This window comes from Sinocyclocheilus grahami, unplaced genomic scaffold (assembly GCF_001515645.1).
Source record: "Sinocyclocheilus grahami isolate Dianchi unplaced genomic scaffold, SAMN03320097.WGS_v1.1 scaffold1640.1, whole genome shotgun sequence".
NCBI classification, from domain to species: Eukaryota; Metazoa; Chordata; class Actinopteri; order Cypriniformes; family Cyprinidae; genus Sinocyclocheilus; species Sinocyclocheilus grahami.
The window spans coordinates 50,687-73,228 of NW_015506819.1; the positions used below are offsets into that span (position 1 = coordinate 50,687).

Below are 22,542 nucleotides of genomic sequence, written 5' to 3' on the forward strand. Positions count from 1 at the left end.
AAAAAAAACATCCTCCTCTTTTGTCCATCCATGTGGCCCATTCTTACTATGGGAACAGTTGTGTGGAGAGGGAAAGATTATATGCAGCCTATGAAAAGAGAAGAGAAAAGACACGTTTGTCAGCAGTCTTGAAGAAACTACTTTGAGATTTCTCAAGCTACTCATTATTTAAACTAGTTAAACTACTAAGTAGCTACACTAGAAGATACTAAAAACTAGCTAGCTACACTGAAGCCATTTACTGTAAAGACACATTTACCGCTGTTCTGTAAATTTTCACATGCAAAATTAATTCATTTAAATTCTTAACACAATTGTTGTAATGGGTTCAAGTCAGTTGTGTGGATTTGCTGAGTTGACCAATGGAAAGCTGCTGAGTATGAATGTGACTTCTTTCAGTGACTTCTTCATATATTGGTACAACTATTGAAAACAGAAGATGTAACTTTTGGCCCTCACAATTTTGCCAAAATATCGCTAATATGACCACACTTTAAGAGGACATTTTGTAATGTCTAATAAAAATATTTTGTAATTGGCAGTATATTTATGGTACACAATTAAGGACCTTAACATTAAAAAGGAATTGGACAGAAATTTTTTTGTTGTTGTTTTTTTTACATAAAATACACAAATTCTACATAAAAAACCATACAAAATACAACAGATAACTCTATAAATTACTATAATTTAGTTAAAAGTGACAAAAATAAATTGTGAAAAAATGATATGGAACAAAAATAACGTGTCATGATGGGACGCAAAGGGAATCTAATTTCAGCTGGTTCATTTAATGATTTTATTGGTAAAATTCAGATTTGACCAACTTGCTAAAATGAATCGTATAAACACTAACAATTGGTTCAGCCACATGACAACCCAAAACACAAACAACACGAACATCAAACTCAGAACATCTTTTGAAGACCAATCGCACAAGCAGAGGCACAGTGCTACTTAAAAGGGCTGTCGACACCAATAGCCTATAGTGGGCAGTGCACCTGTAACACAGTGCGCTACTGTGTTACGGGCGTCCCGAGTTCGAATCCCGGCTTGAGGACCTTTCCTGATCCCAAACCCTCTCTCTCTCCCACTTCGCTTCCTGTCTGCTCTACACTGTCCTATCCTAATAAAAACAGCAAAAAAGAACGAAAAAAGGAGAATGACCATCAATTCTGCATCATTAAGCCCCTAAATGTTGAAAATTCATAGCTGAAAACATTCTGCCATGTATTCTGCACAGATACATAAAAAAAAATCATATTACTGGAAAAGCTATTTTAAAAACAGCTGAGGTACTGGTAGGATACTGAAAGATGTAGTTAATAGCAATGCTACTTTTAGTACTTAGTAGTAGTTACTGCCCAACACTGCTTGTCAGATGGGAAAGGAAGACATAAAAAAAAAACAGATGGACATGGTGAAAAAGGGAAAAATTGTGAAAATTGAGAAAGAAAGATGCTCAACACAACAGTATCAGACTAACATCGTAACAACAGAATGCAATAGCAAGGTACATTTTTAACTCTTACGTAATTTAGAAAAGCAATCACAAAAAATACTCAAATAGCAGAAAAGCACATGACAAAGGAATGTTTCAGGTTCAAATCAGCAGAACAGATTTAAATACATGGAATACAGGGGGAAACAAATTACAAATCCCGCCCAAGTTCATAGTCTGCGGCTAAGATTAGGTGCTCTTTAAAAAAAATACTGGAAGAGAGTATAACAGCTGAAATAAATTAATTAAAATTCAATACTTCTCTATCCTTATCCCCTTGCCTCAGAAGTTTGTTTTCCATTTTGTCTGAGGGCAAAACTAGGGCGATAAAGTCAATTTTAGAAGTACAATTTTTCTAGTTTTAATTCCCCCACTCAACATTCAAACAAACTATATGCTGAAAAGGCAGTTTGTGTATAATAGCAGAAATATACAGCAAATGATGCCTCTAAATCATTCCAAAGCAACTATGTGAGGATATATTGCTCTTTTCCTTTTCCCTGAGGTCTTTGTCCTCATTCGGCTTATTACACCGCAAGATTTCAACTTTGTTCTCCAATGACCTTTTCATCCCCGACACCAAGCTAGTTTGTACAGTAGTCTAATGCAGAATGTGCAGATGCAGAATGCTAAGGTCACGCTATGACTTTGAAATCTTGAAAAGTTCTTCTAGAAAAAAAAGAAAAGTAAATTCAACCAGACTGTAACCAGCGCATAATTCACAAAGTTAGTATAATGTTTCACAAAAACAAATTATTAGCTCTGTTCCAAAACCTAGTGGACTTCCTATGAAGACACACTTCTGATGTGAAGGTATATATTTCTGAGGCAAACTGGGTCCTGATCATGACCTGAAACATGTTTATTAGCAGTATTTTTATGTTTATTAGTGTATTGTGTCATTCCTCTTATGTTACCTGTATTGAAGTCAAATCTTTATGTAGGCTGGTCACTAAGAACAGATCTCTCTTGTTGAAGACTCACCTTTGACTAGAGCGGTCGCTATACTGCTGTGCACACTGTGCTGACTGTGAACTCGGTCTCACTGGCCATGATATCAGTGGGCTGGATGTTACGGTCATACATAGGGTTCTCAAAAGTGGCTCTTCCGTTGGTGTTCTCATGGCCTGCGTAACCATTGAAGGGTACTTTGGGCCTTTTTCTGCAAGTAAACAAGACATATTACCAAATATTCTGGAAGAGTGATTCATAATAAATCACAAAAATCAATGCACAATGAGTGCTGTACCTGTGTTTGTAGAGATACAGTGCGAAGCCTGCTATGATCATGGCAATAAAAGGCACTAAAATGGCTGCTGCCACTGAACTGCTATTGGAGGCAAAGTTATAGCCTGGATTCTCGCCATTTGGATCAAGGCCCTCTGTAAAAGAACATACAAATAAAGCATTTACAAAATATTGCTTTTACCTTTTCAAACAATACAGGAATAAACAATTGATTTCTGTATAGAGTTATTATTAACAATAACTAACCACAAGTGAAAAGCTTTTTGTCAAAGCATGTGTTCGAATTGATTCGAAACCATGCAACAAATAAGAAATTAATCAATTAAATGGGCAAACTTCACATTTCACTGTTTTGTATAACTCAACTGGGAGACTTGTTTTTGGGAGATGTCAAACTGCATTATCTTGACAATGCTTTTTAATTACAGATATCAAGACACGGCAAATTCGTGACACTTTTCAATTTCGACCACAGAGCTTTCCTAAACAACGAGAGAGTGTCAGTGCACCTGCTCATCAGACAATGCCAAAAAGCTTCCCAATAACATCAAGGCTGCAAGTGGGAGATTCAATTAACTAACTCAATAGAGCCAGCTCATCAAACCAACATGAAATGATGGAATATGGGTGTGTGCGCACACACACACACACGCTCTTTCCACTACAGCTCCTCTTATTAATAAATCTTCTGTTTGCTCAATCTGTCTGACAATGTTGGGATAGGAGTCTATACAGCTGTCGTTTATAGATGAAGGCGCGCATGTTTCATTATGGCAGGATTTGACAGACCGTTCCAGGTTTGGCCTCCACAAGCTGTACACCAGATACTTACACCAACCCTAGTTTTCCTTTCTCTCCTACTAAATTGTATTATAATAATACATGATAGCTCTTGTGGGTGGCATTGGCAGTATATATCATTTTAAACATATACTTGATAACTGATATCTGAGGAAACGATACAGACTTGACATTTTCACCACGACATTAAAGCTGAAGTGTGTACTTTATCCAATGTTAAAATACCTTGCCAGCTTAAAATGCTGAAACATCTATATGCAAATTATTCATGGACTGATTTGTTTGAGCATCCCATCCAGCCTGACACAGATAAACCCATGTAATATGTTATAATGAATCAATCGGAATCAAGCATTAAAGAGAACAGTGTAATAAAATGCATTATTTTCATTTATATCATCATATAAATCAATCACTTGCATAGGGTATAAGTTGAGATAGTGCTATGCTAAGCTAGTAAACTGAACATCGGTTTGGGGTCCCAGGTGGTCTCAATTCAACAGAAGGACGTGATGAACATGATATGATTTAATGCTGCTATTATTTCTGTCAATATGTTGTTCCAAACCATAATACACTTCTGTTTGTCTTTGAAGCACAAATGAAGCTTTAGATATTTCTGTATGGAGCCATATCGGCCTCAAAAATAATACATTTATAAAACAAAATTCTTAAATTCACAGAACAATTTACATTTACAAAATCCAATTTGTAAATTCAAAACACAATTCATAAATACAGAAGTAAAAGCATAAATATTTCCCCAAGTGCTCACAAAAAAGCATCTTACCTAAATACATTTAAAATGTTTACACAAATATGTATATATCAAGTTCTTGAATTCATTTTCATCACACATTTATGAATGATGTTACATGTATTTATGGATCATTGAATCTGCATTTGCAAATCATCACACATGCGTGGACTGCTTTGAATTTGTGTGTGGTATTCTTGAGACCTTCCTGTCAGGTTAAGATTCATAAAAATCTTTTTTTGGAGGATGTTCCGTTCAGCCAATCGCGGTGAGCTTTTAATCCACCAATCAAAATGCTCTTTACTGAACAGACTCAAGAAGCTCAACGCTGCGCTTGTACTGTGCATTGTTTCTATGATCGGGTCCTTGATGTAAAGACATTTTAATGGGTACTCTTTTTTTTTCAAAATACAGCTACCCGGTTAGCCTGCTGTCTTATACACCAAAGTTGCTCAATCTGTAATGTTATCAAATAGGTGTTAAATGTCCAGATATTTCATTTAATAACAACAATTATGTAATATGTTCTGTTGTTATTAGTAGTAGTAGTAGTAGTAGGCTATCACATTCGCAATAACTTTTGGACTAATAATTTTGTAACACCACACACTTAATTAACTAAAACAACCTGTAATCATAAGAAAATGCCATCAGATAAAAAAACGACTTTACTCACTCGTTGAGTGTCGTCACAGATTGCGACATGCCGTGTTTCTGGTGAGGTGTCTTTGAATGATGCGCCGCACGTTCCTTCACGAGTTCACGGAGTGGATCGGGAAAATTATCTGGATAATATTTTCAGCGATTAACAACATAAATTCTGCTCTGGATCACACAAACCTACTGTATTCCACCAGAGAGGACTCGTGCAACGCATCGTCATTTGGATTACTTTTAGTACTGCTTTTGACATTTTTGCAATAAATAAATAATTGTAATTGCATTTATCTGTTTGTCATGTTTTTCTTATAGTGTACAGAAATGTTTAGGCTTATAGGTAGGAGTGGAATTAGTGACTATAAATATATTTTAATGCTATATTGTTACTAAAATTTTTATTTTCCTGCGTATTTCGGTAATTTGCGTTTTATATCCTATATCGCTATCAAATGGGTCGGTTAAGGTTTGGGGGTAGGTTATGGGGTCTAAAAATCTAAATTGCGTATTAATAAAATGATAAAAATGCATATTCGCTATAAAATGGGTAGGTTTAGGTTTGGGGGCAGGTTAAGGTTTCTAAAAATCTAAATCGCTTATTGATAAAAATGCTAAAAATGCATTGATACAAATATCTTAATGACATAAAAGATATGTAAATATTTTTAATTTTTTTTAGCTAGAAGTACGTAGCGATTTGTACATTTTAAACGTTGAAATACGTCTAAATTGTATGTTTTAGCATTAATAAAAACGTACAAAAGTGTACGTTTTGTGCTTGTAAATGTTACGTATTAATACCTACGTATAAACATGAGACCAGGCTGGATAAACAGGGTATGTGCAACTTTGGTGTATAAGACAGCAGGCTAACCGGGTAGCTGTATTTTGTGCGAAGCATATAAATCATAATGTGATTTTGTAGAAAATGTAATCAGGTGCTAAAAAAAAAGAGTACCTATTAAAATGTCTTTACATCAAGGACCCGATCATAGAAACAATGCACAGTACAAGCGCAGCGTTGAGCTTCTTGAGTCTGTTCAGTAAAGAGCGTTTTGATTGGTGGATTAAAAGCTCACCGCGATTGGCTGAACGGAACATCCTCCAAAAAAATATATTTATGAATCTAAACCTGCCAGGAAGGTCTCAAAAATAGCGCACACAAATTCAAAGCAGTCCACGCATGTGTGATGATTTGCAAATGCAGATTCAATGATCCATAAATACATGTAACATCATTCATAAATGTGTGATAAATTAATTCAAGAACTAGATATATACATATTTGTGTAAACATTTTACATTTATTTAGGTAAGATGCTTTTGTGTGAGCATTTGGGGAAATATTTATGCTTTTACTTCTGTATTTATGAATTGTGTTTTGAATTTACGAATCGGATTTTGTAAATGTAAATTGTGCTGTGAATTTATGAATTTTGTTTTATAAATGTATAATTTTTTAGGCCAATCTGGCTCCATATTTCTGTCCCTCCATTTGAAAGCTTATTTGTGTTTAGAAGACGAACAAAAGTCTCACGGGTTTGGAACGACATGGAGTCATTTTTAATTGTATCCCATTAACAAGTAAGATTTTACAGTCCTATAAGACAAGCACACATACCCAGCCTCTGAAGTCCAAACTGGCCGAAGCCTTTTCCTCGAACAAAGCCTTGGTATACAAATGAATCAGAAGAAGGCATGTATGACACCTGTGGAGAAAAGTACAAATCCGTAAGTAAAAATAATTTTCAAAATGTCACAAATGAGCCACTGAAAGGTAAAATGTGTCAGTGATGTGAAAGACTACTTATGTTTGACATTTACTTTCCCCATCATTCCTCACTGAGGCATAAAAAGTGTACACATCCACATACAAACACATAAAAGTTGCTTTCTCCCTCCTGCTTTACCTCTTGTGCTTTCTCTATCTCTCTCTCTTACATGAACACACACACACATACAAGAGCCACACACTCATGGCCCACACTTTTAATTACACTCTCCCAGGTGCTTGTCCCAAGTGCATTGGAGGGGGGTAGAGACGTCTGGCCCTGATTACCCAGCAATGATTTAACTGACGTTTTAATTAAAAGAAAAACTTTGTCGGTTCTCTTCTATCCCCAGGAGTGAAAAGCTGTGTGTGTGGTTGAGGGTTTCAGTAGTTACAAGCAGCCCAAGGTCTGGCCCTATACAAGAGCCCTTACATCAGCCTGTGAGTATTGAAGTACACTTTGAGCACTCTCAGGTTGCAGTAAAGGTTCAGAAATGTCCACCTTTCAAAGCAAGAGCACGACTTCCAGAGGACAACATCTGCATGGAGCCATACCATGGAAGGAGAAAGGACTTGCATCAACATAAAAGCATGGCTGTTGAAATCAAATGTAAGATGCTTCTTTTTCCCAGTAACCAGTCCACTTATGTATAAGCTGATCGGAAGGCTGGGTCAAGTTAAATCGTGGTTCAAATATTTGATCTGCGGTTGCCTAATATCTTCAAAGCAAACAATCTATTTGAATCTAATCCATTACAACGTGGAAAATCTGTAGAATCATCACAATGATTATTACTTCCACGTTTCACTCTGCAGGGAGTCTTCATTTCAAAACGTCAGGATTATGATTCTATGGATGTAAGGCACACAAGGGCTTCCTGTTACAACTACGGGGAAGATCAGAGGAAAGGGAAAGAGGAATATACATACATGTCCATCCAAGGCCCAGTTGTCAATTTTGAACTTGTTAACGAAGATCTCCACAGGGCCTCGAATCTGATACACCTGCAGCAACAACTGGGCTTCTTCTTTCTTATAGGTACCTGCAGAAATGGTGAGAAGTTTTGATGGTTGTCATGAGTGCTCACAAAAAAAAATAATTTTGTGTGTTGATTTCATATGGATTGACTCAATGTAACATTAATGAGACTAGTACAATTTACTTTACATTAATAGTAATAATTTTCATTACATATTAAATATATGGAGTACAGATGAAAAAATAAAAAGCACATAGGCTAGTTGGCAAAAGTCAGAGCCAGTCTGCAGATTTGAGTTGACAGATTTCATGGAAAATTGCATAGTGTACGATAGTCACAGACTGATTTTTTTTTTTTGCCTCAGACTATGATTCCATCCATTTGGAGGATATCAAACATGTTTGATGTTTAGAGCCGATTTTAGAAAAAAATATTGTTTTCATTTATTACGTGTCTCGTGGCAACAAGGCACATGTTTTTGTGTGAGTTTGTTGTATTCGGAATGCCTTGAAAGTCTAGTAGTGTGTGATGCTCAGTCATTTAGTGTATGATGTCCAGTTTTTTTTCTCTGTAACGATTTACAAAGTCAACAAGTGCATGATGTTTAGTGTTCAGATTTAAAAAGTTGTGGTGTATTTCAGGCTTTAGACATTCTGCAAAATATATCCTTTTATGCTCCATGGAATAAAAAAAATTATGTTTGGAGTACGTAACACATACAGATTTTTCATTTTTGGCTCAACTTTTTCTTTAAGACTACACAAAACACAGTGCTAGAGGCAGTACAAGCCAGAAAATTGGCATTACCTTGCTGCTGAAGTGTCACAAATGAGTGGTTGGTAAAATGTGTTGTGATGTTAAAAGAAAAAACACTCACCAGCCAGATTGAGCTGTACTCCACTGTGGTCCATGAGAGTGCCATTGACCCGATTGCTGAATGGTTCAAAAGCAGTTATGCTAAGCATTGCTGGCTGCTTCTTTCCTAGATATTCGTATGAACCCCTCCAAAGAGAGTTCTTAGCAAAAACCCCACTTGGCACTGAGATAGAGACACAAAAATGAACACAATGAGAGAAACAAAGACAAGAGCTACTGTATTATACATTCAAGTGACTAAAATATTTTAGGGGAATATTTAATTAACTTGCCTTGCATTAAAATATTACTTTAATTTATAGTAGACAGTGAAACTTACCGGGTTGCTTTGTGTTGGGCGGCTCTTGCACTGTTCCTACAGTTTTTCCGCTTGGTCTGTTATCAGCTATAGGACAAGTAAATATATATGGTGTCAGATGAAGAGGCAGAACACACATGACATTGACCTTTCAAAAGCAGTACTAACAAACATGATTACATGACTTGTGTAAATAAATTAAAACCAAAAACATTTGGACCATATGGGCAGAACATATAGACTTTCTATGATTTGGAATTTCACTTAATATATATGAATACCCTGTGAAGTCTACTTCGCAGGACATTATAAGATGATTGGACACACACAGTGGGGGAAAAACAGCTTTATTAGATGTCATACGACTATGTTGTCTCTCTCTCTGGTCTCCCACAGGTGCTGTTAATATCCTTCCACTGCAAAAGGCCAGAACCCTACTTTCAGCTTTATTATAAAATATTTCAGCAACTACTAGACTATGATGCATTTAGGGTTTAACTTGAGACTAATGCCATCCTCCTCCAGCAGAGTAAAAAGGAAATTGTTAATCTTATTTTTCTGCCCTATACGCTCACAGTCGGCATGGTAAATACTGTATGGGAACTGTTTATCTGATAATATTTTATAACAGTCTGTGCTTTTTCAAAACCAAATCAATGCATTCCACTGGGCTAATCAGAGCTCTACTAATATGAAATTTCAACAATAACATGATGAATTGGGCACAGCGATCACACCAGTTGTGGAGATGAAACAGGTGGACGTGGCCATTTATCAACATTTGTAGAGAAGAAAAATCCCAAAGTGGTTGAATACGGTAAATCATTAAGTCTGTAAATCAAGCAGATGGGCTACACCAAAACACATATGTGGTATGAACATGCTCAATGTCAATCGATCAATTTCTTTTACATTTGCATGAAAAAACAAGATTTTAATTTGGTATATTTTGGTTTGTTGGCTCACACACGTATTTATAAAGTATTTTGTACATACGTGCACACAACGGAGGTTTCCCTGTCCAGCTGCCATCAGCCCTGCAGGTACGGTGTTCAGACCCTCCAGCAAGGTAGAAACCAGGCTGACAGGTGTAGATGAGCGTATAACCCAGAGATGGCAGTTCTATAGCACCTACATCTGCCTGTGCAGGGAGCTCTGGCTGATTACAGTGATGAGCTGAGGAGAGAAAGCCGAGAGAGAGAATCTTACATTGTGGAGGGTGTATTGTGCAAAAACAAAAAAACAAAAACTCTAACTAACCATTCAAATTCAAATGAAATCAGGAAAGGATGCTCTACTTTATTCATCACTTCAAATTATTTTCAAATTAGTTTTAATAAATTATTTAAAATATATATTTTTTGTTTACCATCTGAAAACAAAAAAAGTGTAGTAACAGAAAAGTCGGTAACACTTTATTTTAGGGTCTCTTAACTAGTTGCTTATTAGCATGCATATTACTAGAATTTTAGCCATTTATTAGTACTAATTAAGCACAAATTAATGCCTTATTCTACATCCCTAATCCTACCTAATATCTACACTTAACAACTAACTTACTAACTCTTAATAAGCAGCAAATTAAAAATTTATTGAGGGAAAAGTTGTGGTTAATAGTGAATAAGTGTTCCCTATTCTAAAGTGTTACCGAAAAGTCGAACTAATATGTTTGCAAAATTGCGGCTAACCGATGCACTCAGGCTGCATGCCACTCCAGGTGAGGTTGGGCAAACATGTCCGAGAAATGGAGCCCAGAAGGAGGTGGCCCTTTCTGCAGCTGTAATACACTGAACTACCAATCTGTTGATACAAACACACAAATAGTCACAAATGACATGAAAAAATGTGTTTGAGATGAACTGATAACAGCCTTGGTTTGATGTGATTAGCACCTGGTAGCCTTGAGAGTTGTTCTGGTGGCCAAAGAGAGGAGTGCCAGGATCTACACAGCTGGTGTGACTGGGATCTGTGTTAAATAAATAAATAAATTAATTAATAACAATCAGAGCACCACAGGAATAAATTACATTTTAAAATATAATAAAACAGAAAACACTTATTTTAAATTAAAAAATATTTCACAATATTATTGTTTTTACTGTATTTATGATTAAATAAATATAGCCTTAAGCAGAAAGGTGGTTCTTAAAAAAAAAAAAACACACACACACTTCTGAATTGTAATGTGCAGGGTTGCCAGGTTTGCGAAACAAAACCAGTCAAAACCAACAATCACTTTTTTTTTCATTTTGCAATATAATAATGTGTCAGAACTATGTTTTATATATTTGCTCATATTCTAAGTGTGAAGGCAGCATGAATACATCAGCTGACCTATGCAAGATGGCTGGGTTCCACTCCAGGTTCCATCGTATTGGCAGTAACGGCGAGCAGAGCCAACCAGGATCAAAGGCGGGTAACATGAGAATGAAACAGAGGACAGGTATGTGAACCCTCGGTCTTCTCGCTTGCCCTGGGCTGGTATCCCTGGATCTCCACAAAATACAGCTGCAGAGAAAGAGAAACTCATTGAGGATGATAATTATTATACTATAAGGTATTGCCACCATCACACAAAACGTACAGCTAAAATTTAGAAACATCCAGTTAAAAATGTTATATGTGGATTTAAATGCTTATAAACACTTCTGGTAAACCTCAAATTGTAATTGGAGCCTTTAGAAAAATTCACACTTACGAAAACACTGCGGCCGTTCGCCACTCCAGTTTCCTGTGCCCTGGCAGGTGAGGATAGTGGGAAGGGAAAGCTGGTAACCCTGATTACAGCTATAACTAATGCTGGACCCCCATTGGAAGTCAGACCCCACAACCTGACCATTCGGGATGCTGGGAGGTGTGCCACACACAATGGCTGCAAGAAAACATAGACAATATGTCATGTTGAAAAATGAATAAAAAAATAAAAAATAAATGAATTAAATAAAATCACGCAAGATACCAATCATTTGGAAGTATACAGGAAGCTTCCATTCACAAGAGGTGGGCTCAAACCTTTGCAAACTGGCTTGGTGATGTTCCATGTGCGATCCTTGGTGCAGATGAGCATAGAGGCACGATCGGCATCCATAGTGAAACCTGGTGAACATTGGAAGCTCACAGTGTGGCTGTACGTGAAGTCAATACCCAGTCTGATACCATTAGCTGGCACTCCAGGATCTCCACAGTTAATGACTGGAAGTGGGCAGAGAGAGTAAAGCAAAGTCAAAGAAAAGCTGAAAGCCATTTGTGGTGCGATAAGAGGAAGTACATGGCTAAATGACAAGCGAGGACAAGTGTGCCAAAATACGGATGATTTGGAACCATTTTATAATTAGCCGTTTCATTGAAACAGATAACAAATTTAGGCAGAAACATTTTCATATTAAAAGGGTCATAAACTGGAAGCAACAAGATGTTTTATCACTCTTAGTGGTGCCTTTAAATTAATGAACTGTTTTAGGCATCAGCTTTGGGAGGCTCTTTCCTCTAGTCACTTCCTGTAGTCTGAGGCCACCGGCATCTGCTCTGTGCCAAAAACACCAATGTGTCTGGAGCTGTAACGTTTGCACGTGACCACCATTTGCTCAGAGCCTGAACAGTGAGCATTGTGTTTTTATGAGCATGGCAAGTCACTCGGGTGGCTGCCAAGAGGGGGAACAGGGATAGTCTATCTCTCCAACACAGGGCTGCTATGTAGACGTCCCTGATCTGCTTGCGTCCAGAGCTGGGATAATGGAGAACACTGTGCCTCATTATTAATTCCTGTCCCACAATGCATTGAAAAGCTTCACGCGAACAAAACCAATTCAACTCCAGCCTCTGGATTCCTCAAGAGCTTGGCCACTGAGAGCTGTACTATTCAGAGCAGTTTAGCGTAAGAGAATCTCGAGAATAAAACCGTCCCTTTCTAAAGCCACCGAAAGACCCTATGAAAAGACACTATGAGCATAGTCGACTTTATCCTGCATTCCATTTAACTCGGAAAGTGGGAATTTCCAACTTGCTATTTAGGAAATTGCAAAAGAAAGCCACTTAGAGCTAGACTTGGAACATGGAAACTTTCCAACTTAGAACTATGATTTGCTGAGATGGTGTGATCACGGTGTCACTTAGAGAGATGCACAAGGGCAGTGATAAACATTTACTTTTAAAGGGGTCATATGATGCGATTTCAAGTTTTCCTTTCTCTTTGGAGTGTTACAAGCTGATTATGCATAGATAAGCAATAATAAATCAAAGTACCTACATTTGCTAAAAAAAGTTGTAATACTAAAATACTTGCCAAGACAAATGTGTGCAAATGAGGTAAATGATCCTCTCTTTTCATAATCCTACAGAATAAATGCTTACTTTATCCTCTGCAATTTGTTTGCTAAGAGCTAGTCTTTGTTGACAGGTGAACAACTGCAAAACTAATGATAACATTTCAATTAGCCGAGTACCAAGCTAACAGCTTAGCACAGTGCTAACAAGCTTAAAAAAGCTATTTTGATTAGAATAAGATTTCCAGATAGCATGTTATCTTTTTAATCAACCATTAAAAAACAGGGATAGGATTAATCGTGAATTGCTACACACGAATGCTATTCAGAGGTACCCTAGTAAAAAGTTATATATTTAAAATACATTTCATACTAAGTATTGTTCAAATCTATTAACACATTTACTGACATATCACTTTAGACTTACTGACTTTATTTGAAGTACTACTTGTGCACAATGCACATTTCTTTATATTAAGCCTAAAATGTATTTTAATATCACTATTGATTAGGACGGTATGAACTTTGAGTAATATCAGTCTTTAAATGCAAGACATTTCAAGTACCTGAAGTACTGATACTTGCAATAGTTCCACTTTAGCACAATCGAATATACTTCATATTCAAATATACATCACATAAATATACTTTACAAATATTGTGCCCAAGATGAGTCATTTATAGTTTTGGTTTGTATTCCCCCGGAAAAGGTCTATACATTTAAAATGTTTATATTTGCTACTTTTGTCAAATTAGTTTAACTAGCATATACTGTTGATGGACTTAAAGCCACAAATCTTTGATTTTGATTTCATGGGGGCTTCAAGTGTTACCTAAACCTGTAAAGAGCTAAGGTTTGGTCACAATACCGGAATTTCAGTGGAAGTTTGCATGCAAAAAAGGCAAATCCTCGTGACCTTGTGGGGAAATCTTTCGCCTTTGCGCTTAATTCCCAATCACATGCATTCCTACTGAAATTACTAAATTTCGTGAAGAATTCCCAAACAACGGTAAATGTGACCGCACCTTTCATGATGCTAGCTTTAAAAAAATGGATGTTTAATCTATTCAAACTCCTGCTGAGGTGTTGATGGGGCACCTGTGCATTCCGGCATGTCCCCGGTCCAGGTGCCATTGACAGTACAATGACGAGTGAGCAAGCCGGTGGAGTAGTAGCCTTCTCTGCAGGAGTACATTACAGAGCGGGAAAACACAAGTCCATCATGGAACTGGATCATGGCGTTGCGGGGAGTTCCAGGGTTGCCACAGGAGACCACTGTGAAAGATAACAAGAGAACGTCAGATGGGATGCAAGGTGCCAAATATACATGGTCAGCATAGAACATGAATCCCAGGTGCAAGGGAGGATGGCACACTACTAGGCATCTACACGATTCATAGGACATGCCCCTCCTCCGACCTGGACAGTTATTTGTTAATTTAGCTTTTAATTAATAAACACATTTACTGCAGGAGATTTCATACATTAGACAATCCTCTTCCCCAGGACAGGGCAGATGGAGCTTATTCATGGGTGGGTGCCAATAAAGAGCAGGTGGGCACACACTCACAACCAGGGACGCCACCAATATGGGCTAGAGGTTTGAGCACTGGAGACTTGCCAACATGAAAACAGAGAACTTGAGTGGCGAATACTGAGCTTGACAAACCTGTTATCATCTGTTATTACATACGCTAGTGTCCTTTGGCTCAGGTTTTGCATCAGGATACACATTTTACATTGGAAATCAAGTGTGTCCCAACACAGTACCAAATATGATTATCAGACAAACCCAAATTTGAATGGTATCATGTTTGGGCGGCAATAATTCACCACACACTGTTGTCGGCATAATGTGGGGATTATTTTTCTAGCAAGAGGAGGATGGATTTGTGCCAAAATACTGAGTTTCACTGGATAGAGAACCTTTGATGTAAATTTGAGAAAAACAATTATAATCTTTTACTTATGTTATTTTAATTAACATTTTAAAAGTGAATGAGCCCACTTTATTTTTGTTTCGTGTGAAATTTGCATAGAAAAAAATAAGTATACAGTATGATTAGTAGTTTATTAGGTCACACTTTATTTTAAAGTGTCCAATTCTCACTATTAACAAACACAACTTTTGCCTCAATAAACTCCTAATTTGATGATAATTAATATTTAGTAAGGTAGTTGTTAGGTTTAGGTAGGATTAGGGATGTAGAATATGGCCATGCAGAATATGTGTTTTATAAGTACTAATACACAGCCAATATGTTAATAATAGGCATGCTAATAAGCAACTAGTTAATAGTGAGAGTTGGTCCCTATACTTTTTGTGTCACATTTCACCAGTTGACAACCACTATTTTATAGTATATTACATTATTATAAAGCACACAATTCTGCAAAGAACGGTCTATTTCTTCATATAAGTACATGCTAGGACAACAAACATTTGTGATGAGGACATAAACGAAAAAAGTCACCTTGATTTCCCCTTGCACTTTAAGACGATGAGCTTTTTCGTGTATTCAGGATGTAAAAAAAAAAAGAGGGGTTTTAGGTTGCTATTGATTTGCTCTCTGGAAATGTCTGCATTTTCTGAGAATCCACCTTTTTTAAGTCACCACAGTTTGTTGAACTGGCATGGATAACAATAGCCCAAGGGTCAAATCAATAAGAGAAACACAAACTTAGGCAGATACACAAGCGCACACATTTCAAACTCACAACCCCCAAGCATTTGGGAGGCAGGAAAGGATTGAGTTGACAGTGTACTTTGTACGAGATGCAAAACTAAAAATATCTGGAATGTTTTAGGGGTGACTGTTAACAAGATGTGAGATAAAACAAATGGCTGGTGTTAAAAAAGCAGGGTAAGAAAAATGGCAGGCATCTCCACACGGGTAATTAACCTGGGTTTTCTGCTTCTCTGACATGCCTTTCTTTGGGTTGTCAGCCTGACTCTGCAGGCACTTCACACAAACCAACACGAGCAGAATAATAATGCTGTTTAAGAGAGAAGGAGAGAGTGCAAACACAGCAGCCCAGTGTCCAGGGGACCAGCAGGGCTGGCACAGTCGTTTCAGTATGTTGAGAGAAAGAAAACACGGTACGAGTGGAAGTGTAACATGTGTACACCCCAGGTGTACGGAGCCACTTTAAAGCTACAGCAGAGAACAGACGGGAACCAATCAAGATGAAAATAACTTCTCGCCAACCACTTTCTACCTCAGTCTGTCAGTTTGTCTCCATCTCGCTCTTTTGTTTTGCACAAGTTTAGACATTTGTGTGCAGAATTAAACTGCTATGAAATAACTCGCTGAGAAATTTGCATAGGCTACAATTTTGGGGTGTAGCAGAATCTTCTAGAGGCAGAAGCGATTAATCATCCGAGTTCAGCCGCATTCTTCTGCAGACCACCCAGGTTTCATTTTTCTTACCGTGGCATTCAGGCTGGATGCCCACCCAGCTCCCGTTAGCCAGGCAGGTTCGTTCAGAGGAGCCCTTCAGAACGTAGCCAGACTCGCAGCTGAATCGTACGATGCTCCCTACGGTGAACTCCTCTCCCAGACGGATCCCGTGCACTGGAACGCCAGGGTCTCCACACAAACCAGCAGAATCCCCTGAAACAACACGCATACATATGAGCACTTGGACACTTATTCTTATGGCAGTGTTAACAAAAGATATATATTTAAATCAGGCCCATAATATCAATTTTCACTTTCTTCATTTTGGTTTGGCATTTAAAATGACATGATATACAAACCCGATTCCAAAAAAGTTGGGACACTGTACAAATTGTGAATAAAAACAGAATGCAATGATGTGGAAGTTTCAAATTTCAATATTTTATTCAGAATACAACATAGATGACATATCAAATGTTTAAACTGAGAAAATGTATCATTTTAAGGGAAAAATAAGTTGATTTTAAATTTCATGGCATCAACACATCTCAAAAAAGTTGGGACAAGGCCATGTTTACCACTGTGTGGCATCCCCTCTTCTTTTTATAACAGTCTGCAAACGTCTGGGGACTGAGGAGACAAGTTGCTCAAGTTTAAGAATAGGAATGTTGTCCCATTCTTGTCTAATACAAGCTTCTAGTTGCTCAACTGTCTTAGGTCTTCTGATAAGGTGGTGATTTTAGTCACAGCTTGTTTATCCAACGGACACATGCGGTGTGGAGAAACTCAATAAAACTAAATCACTCCCATTAAAATCAATGGAGTTGTCTATACACCTCAAGTACAATGAGTTTCAAACCCTTGGTGTAGTGTCTATGTACAATTAAGATACCCTCAAACCAGTCCAATTTAGATCCTTTGGCAGCGAGTGATGGGAAAACTACTATCTAGATGCCCCGCAGGACTTTCAAACTTGCGCTCTATTACATTAGGTTTTTATTTAAAGAGGTTAACTGAGATTTACACAAGATGATGAGTAATTTCATTCATATTTATTGAACAACTCTCTGCGGTAGACCTGGCAAAGGAGATGAAAAGAGGCATCACAGCGGCTTGGTTTTGGTGATAATTTACTTTGGATAAGAAATCACCAGGGACAGAAAATTTCCCTTAATTTCCCCGCTCAAAATGCCGACCCGTGCGCTCCATGGTGTTCTTCAGCAAATCCTCTTATTTTGATCCACTGATGCATTTACAAATGATCTTTCTATTCCCTATATATCCTCTGGTAATGCTCAACAAACAATCACTAATTTGAAATGAACAGTGAGTCTTTTGGTGAAGGGCGAAGTAAATATTAAAGAATTACTACTATTTATATACAGCATATCGTCTTCAGAAACTCACACTGACAGGCCAGTTATTAACCACAAGATGTCTTGCAAAAAAAGCCTAATGCACTTTTTGACAGCTGACAGAAAGAAACAGCAATCTTTTGAGAAATATGAATGCTATGAATTGTGACATTAACCTGTCAGTGGTTTTACAGCCAGGGATGAAGCTCTTCTGGCATATCTGAGGGCTGCAATGGACTGATGTGTTTATAGTGGAGCAGGGCAGCTCATTACCTGGCAGGCATGTGGGAGTCTGTGTCGCCAAGCCCAATATGAGAAGATTAAACCAGTTTATGAGGGGACACACTCTTTGCCCTTCTGGATGCTGCCTATATGGCAATATTGTATTACCACCCACTGATCTGGAATGTAATCCTGAAGCCATTGATTCATCATCTCACACGCTTACGAGACCTCAGAGACTGTGCCATCTCAAATGTGAAAAATGGAGCCCATGCCCCACTATATATGCACATTATATGGACAATATTATTGGGACACACCTCTTAATTATAAAATTCAGGATTCAAGTGTTTCAACCAGACCCATTGCCACAGGTGTATAAAAATCAAGCACCTGGCCATGCAGTCTGCATTTTTTTAATGAAAAAAATAAAGGATGTTCTGAAGAGCTCAGTGAATTCAAAGTGTGGTACTGTGACTGGATGCCACCTTTGCAATAAGTCAGCTTATGAAGTTTCAAGCCTGCAGTATATTCCACGGTCAACTAACTGTAAGTAGTATTATTATATAGAAATTGGAAGTGTTTATGAACAGCAGCAACTGAGCGACGAAGTGAAGTCCACGTGAAGTCACAGAGCGGGTCATGCATGTTGCGTAAAAATCATCAATGCTCTGGTGATTCCAAGAGACCAAACCTCCACTGGCATTAATATCTGCACAAACACTGTGCTTCACTGAATGGGTTTCAATAGATGGTGTAGTGTAAAGCACACCAACACTGGACTCTGGAGCAGTGGAAACCTGTTTTGTGGAGTGACGAATCACGCTTCTCTGTTAGGCTCCTTAATTCCAGTGAAGGCAAATCTTAATGCATCAGCATACCAGGAAATGTTGGACAATACTTTGCTTCCAATGTTGTGGAAACAGTTTGGGGAAGGCCCTTTTCCATTCCAGCATGACTGTGCCCCAGTGCACAACACTGGACTCTGGAGCAGTGGAAACCTGTTTTGTCGAGTGACGAATCACACTTCTCTGTTAGGCTCCTTAATTCCAGTGAAGGCAAATCTTAATGCATCAGCATACCAGGAAATGTTGGACAATACTTTGCTTCCAATGTTGTGGAAACAGTTTGGGGAAGGCCCTTTTCCATTCCAGCATGACTGTGCCCCAGTGCACAACACTGGACTCTGGAGCAGTGGAAACCTGTTTTGTCGAGTGACGAATCACACTTCTCTGTTAGGCTCCTTAATTCCAGTGAAGGCAAATCTTAATGCATCAGCATACCAGGAAATGTTGGACAATACTTTGCTTTCAACGTTGTGGAAACAGTTTGGGGAAGGCCCTTTTCCATTCTAGCATGACTGTGTCCCAGAGCACAACGCAAGGTTCATGAAGACATGGTTGGATGAGTTTGGTGTGGAAGAACTTGACTGGCCCGCACAGAGCCTTGACCTTAAGCCCATCAAACACTTTTGCGATGAACTGAAATGGAGACCGCGAGCCAGGATGTTCTCGTCTAACATCAGCTCCTGACCTCACAAATGCTCTTCTGGATGAATTGGCAAAAAATCCCACAGAAACACTCCAAAATCTCGTAGAGAGCCACCTATATGAATAGAAGCTGTTATTGCTGCAAAGGGAGGACCAACTCCATATAAATGTCTACGTATTTAGAGTGTGATGTTATTATTAAAGTCCATGTTTGTTTAATGGTCAGGTGTGCCAATAGGGAATAATAAAAAAATAAGTGGGACCAATTCTCACTATTAACTAAATGCTTATTAACACTCCTATTGACAACATATTGGCTGTGTATTAGTACTTATAAAGCACATATTCTGCATGACCATACTCTACATCCCTAATCCTACCCAATACCTAAACTTAACAACTACCTGACTAACTATTAATAAGCAGCAAATTAGGAGTTTATTGAGGCAAAAGTCATAGTTAATGGTTTGTTAATAGCTTTAAATTAAATAAACAAATAAAATAAAAGATATATTAAATGTATATTTATTGTTATTATTATTATTATTATTATAAAGTTTGCAAAAATATTCCCCTCTTTTCTCATAAGTTTACATTCCCTTGTGAGAGAATCTGTCAGTCTCTTTCATATCTACAAAAATAAAACATAGGAGGGTTAATTAAATATAAGAAAAATAAAATAAAAATAAGATCAAAAAGCTGTTTTATTAGTACTTTGATTTAGTACTGCACTGAAGACATGGCATATTTACATGTACTCCACAAGACAACATATTTAACTCAATTTACACAAATGATCTTGTTCATATTGCTGCCTGCTTGAATATCAGTAACCTTTGTGATAACTGTGTATAAGTCCTTGCTTTGACCTGAGTTGCAAAGCTGGATCTCAACATCATACAGTCATTGTGAGGAAGAACACAAATGTGCAGAGCCTGCTGGGAAACCAAAGAACCTGCAGTACCTGAAGGTTTTTTGGGAGCTTCACTGCTCAAGACAAAATAGGGACTCAATGACAAGGAATGTTTTGAAATGAAAGTAGGTAGTCTAGTGTGTGTAAATATAACAAATTACAATGAGATATATTTCTAAAATATTTTTATATACAAATAAATTACTAAATAAAAATAACAATAAAGACAGACAGATAAGCATGTTGAGTAGGGAAAAGATTTGAAGTACCAGAGCAATGTGGCAGGGAGCCGCTCCACTGGCCATCCAGCTGGCACATACGGGTGGTATTGCCCACAATGCTGCGCTGGCCGATGCAGCTGAAGCGGATAACGGAGCCCACTGTGCGCCTGTCCCCCGAGATCTGTGCATACGGAGGCATGCTGGGACGATCACACAGAACCACTGCGGCAGAGAGGGGAAAAAAAGGGCAAACCTTATCTACAGTGCACAATGTCAGATCACATGTATAAACAATGCAGAGTAAAGCAGGTTGTGAAATGATTTGAGTAAAGGTTTATCAGGCTAAGATGACTTACAGAGGCACTTGGGTAGGGAACGGTCCCATGTGCCGTCACCCTGACAGCTCAGAGTGCTGGTGCCCAGCAGGTAGTATCCAGGGTTACAGCTGTAAGAAACTGTGGTCTGGAAACTGTAACGATGAGGCCCGCTGGGCAGGACCTGTCTGACACCATTTTCAACATGTCCCGGGTCAGTGCAGTTCACAACTGAGACGCAGATAGAGTGGGCGAGAGAAAGCGAGAAAGAAAGAAGGTTATGAAGAATACTCTTGAGAAATACACTGCAATTCAAAAGTTTGGGGTACGTTTTTTTTGTTCTCTGCAAGAACACATTCATTAGATCAAAAATGAAAGCAAAGATATTTCTAATATTTTTATTTCTAATAAATGCTGTTTTTTAACTTTCAACAATCTTGAAATATCACGGAGTCCACAAAAAAATTAAGCACACAACTGTTTTCAACATTGATAATAATAATAAATGTTTCTTAAGCACCACATCAGCATATTAGAATGATTCCTGAAGCATCATGTGACACTGAAGACTGGAGTAATGATGCTGAAAATTCAGCTTTGCCATCACAGGAATAAATTACATTTTAAAATATATTAAAATAGAAAACAGTTATTGCAAACTGTAATAATATTTCATATTATTTTACTTGGTGAGCATACAAGACTTCTTTCAAAAACATTAAAAAAATTTACTGACAACAATTATTAAACAGTAGTTTATGGCATAATGTGCCTTAATTATTTAAAGAGCAGGTCATATGGGTTTTTGAAAAATATCTCTTTAGCAGTTTATAACGTAGCTATCCTTAAATGAAAACAATCTGTAAAGTTGTTAATCAAAAAAGTGCATGATAAATAAAGATACTGTCTCTCAAAAGGGAGAGTCGATTCTGAATCACCTTAAAAGGTCGTCATATTTTCAAATCTTTTGCCCGTTACCGGTATACGTCACTGGGTAACACATTTGCATAATCCCCGCCTGCCCGGAATACGAACAGAGTCTGACCTGCCGAGTGCCCACAAACACTTCCGCTAGTTAGTGTGTTTACATCATGTTGGGAAGACGCTGTGTTCAAGGATGCCACAGAAGAACAATTTGAACCTTTTGTTGTGTGCATGTCATTTTACCAAAGACTGCTTCTCTAATCTTGGCTTTTATCTTTGTTGGCTTCTAATCTTCCTAATTTGGACTAACAAGCTCTCCGTACCACAACCTGTAAGTACGATTGATACGTTATGAGTACATTTTCAATTGAGTGCTCAAAATATAAATTTTTTGAGTGCTAATATGTGATGTATACCTAGTGCAGCTTTACGTTTCCAGGTAAAGCACAATATTACTTACTGAAGTAGTCTTACTGAAGTAGTTCTGATAATTCGCTGTGAACCCACTATTTCCTAAGAATGTGTCGATTAATGTAGACTGATGTTGTTC

The 22,542-nt window shown here is 37.8% G+C and overlaps 1 protein-coding gene across 1 annotated transcript in view; it reads right to left on the bottom strand.

Annotated features, from left to right (window-relative positions):
* Positions 1-8: 8 nt before the first annotated feature.
* LOC107571716 (CUB and sushi domain-containing protein 2-like) overlaps positions 9-22,542 on the bottom strand; it is a 122,907-nt gene continuing 100,373 nt past the window's right edge. The window contains exons 42-58 of the mRNA XM_016258052.1: positions 21,111-21,299; positions 20,803-20,976; positions 16,584-16,766; positions 14,251-14,427; positions 11,902-12,081; positions 11,588-11,761; positions 11,224-11,397; positions 10,782-10,855; positions 10,578-10,689; positions 9,886-10,065; positions 8,911-8,976; positions 8,593-8,754; positions 7,666-7,778; positions 6,586-6,673; positions 2,751-2,883; positions 2,486-2,663; positions 9-88 (exon numbers count right to left, since the gene is read on the bottom strand). Coding sequence (XP_016113538.1) covers positions 2,504-2,663; positions 2,751-2,883; positions 6,586-6,673; positions 7,666-7,778; positions 8,593-8,754; positions 8,911-8,976; positions 9,886-10,065; positions 10,578-10,689; positions 10,782-10,855; positions 11,224-11,397; positions 11,588-11,761; positions 11,902-12,081; positions 14,251-14,427; positions 16,584-16,766; positions 20,803-20,976; positions 21,111-21,299 — 2,339 coding nt within the window. The 3' untranslated portion in view covers positions 9-88; positions 2,486-2,503. The remainder of the gene's footprint in view (positions 89-2,485; positions 2,664-2,750; positions 2,884-6,585; positions 6,674-7,665; positions 7,779-8,592; positions 8,755-8,910; positions 8,977-9,885; positions 10,066-10,577; positions 10,690-10,781; positions 10,856-11,223; positions 11,398-11,587; positions 11,762-11,901; positions 12,082-14,250; positions 14,428-16,583; positions 16,767-20,802; positions 20,977-21,110; positions 21,300-22,542) is intronic.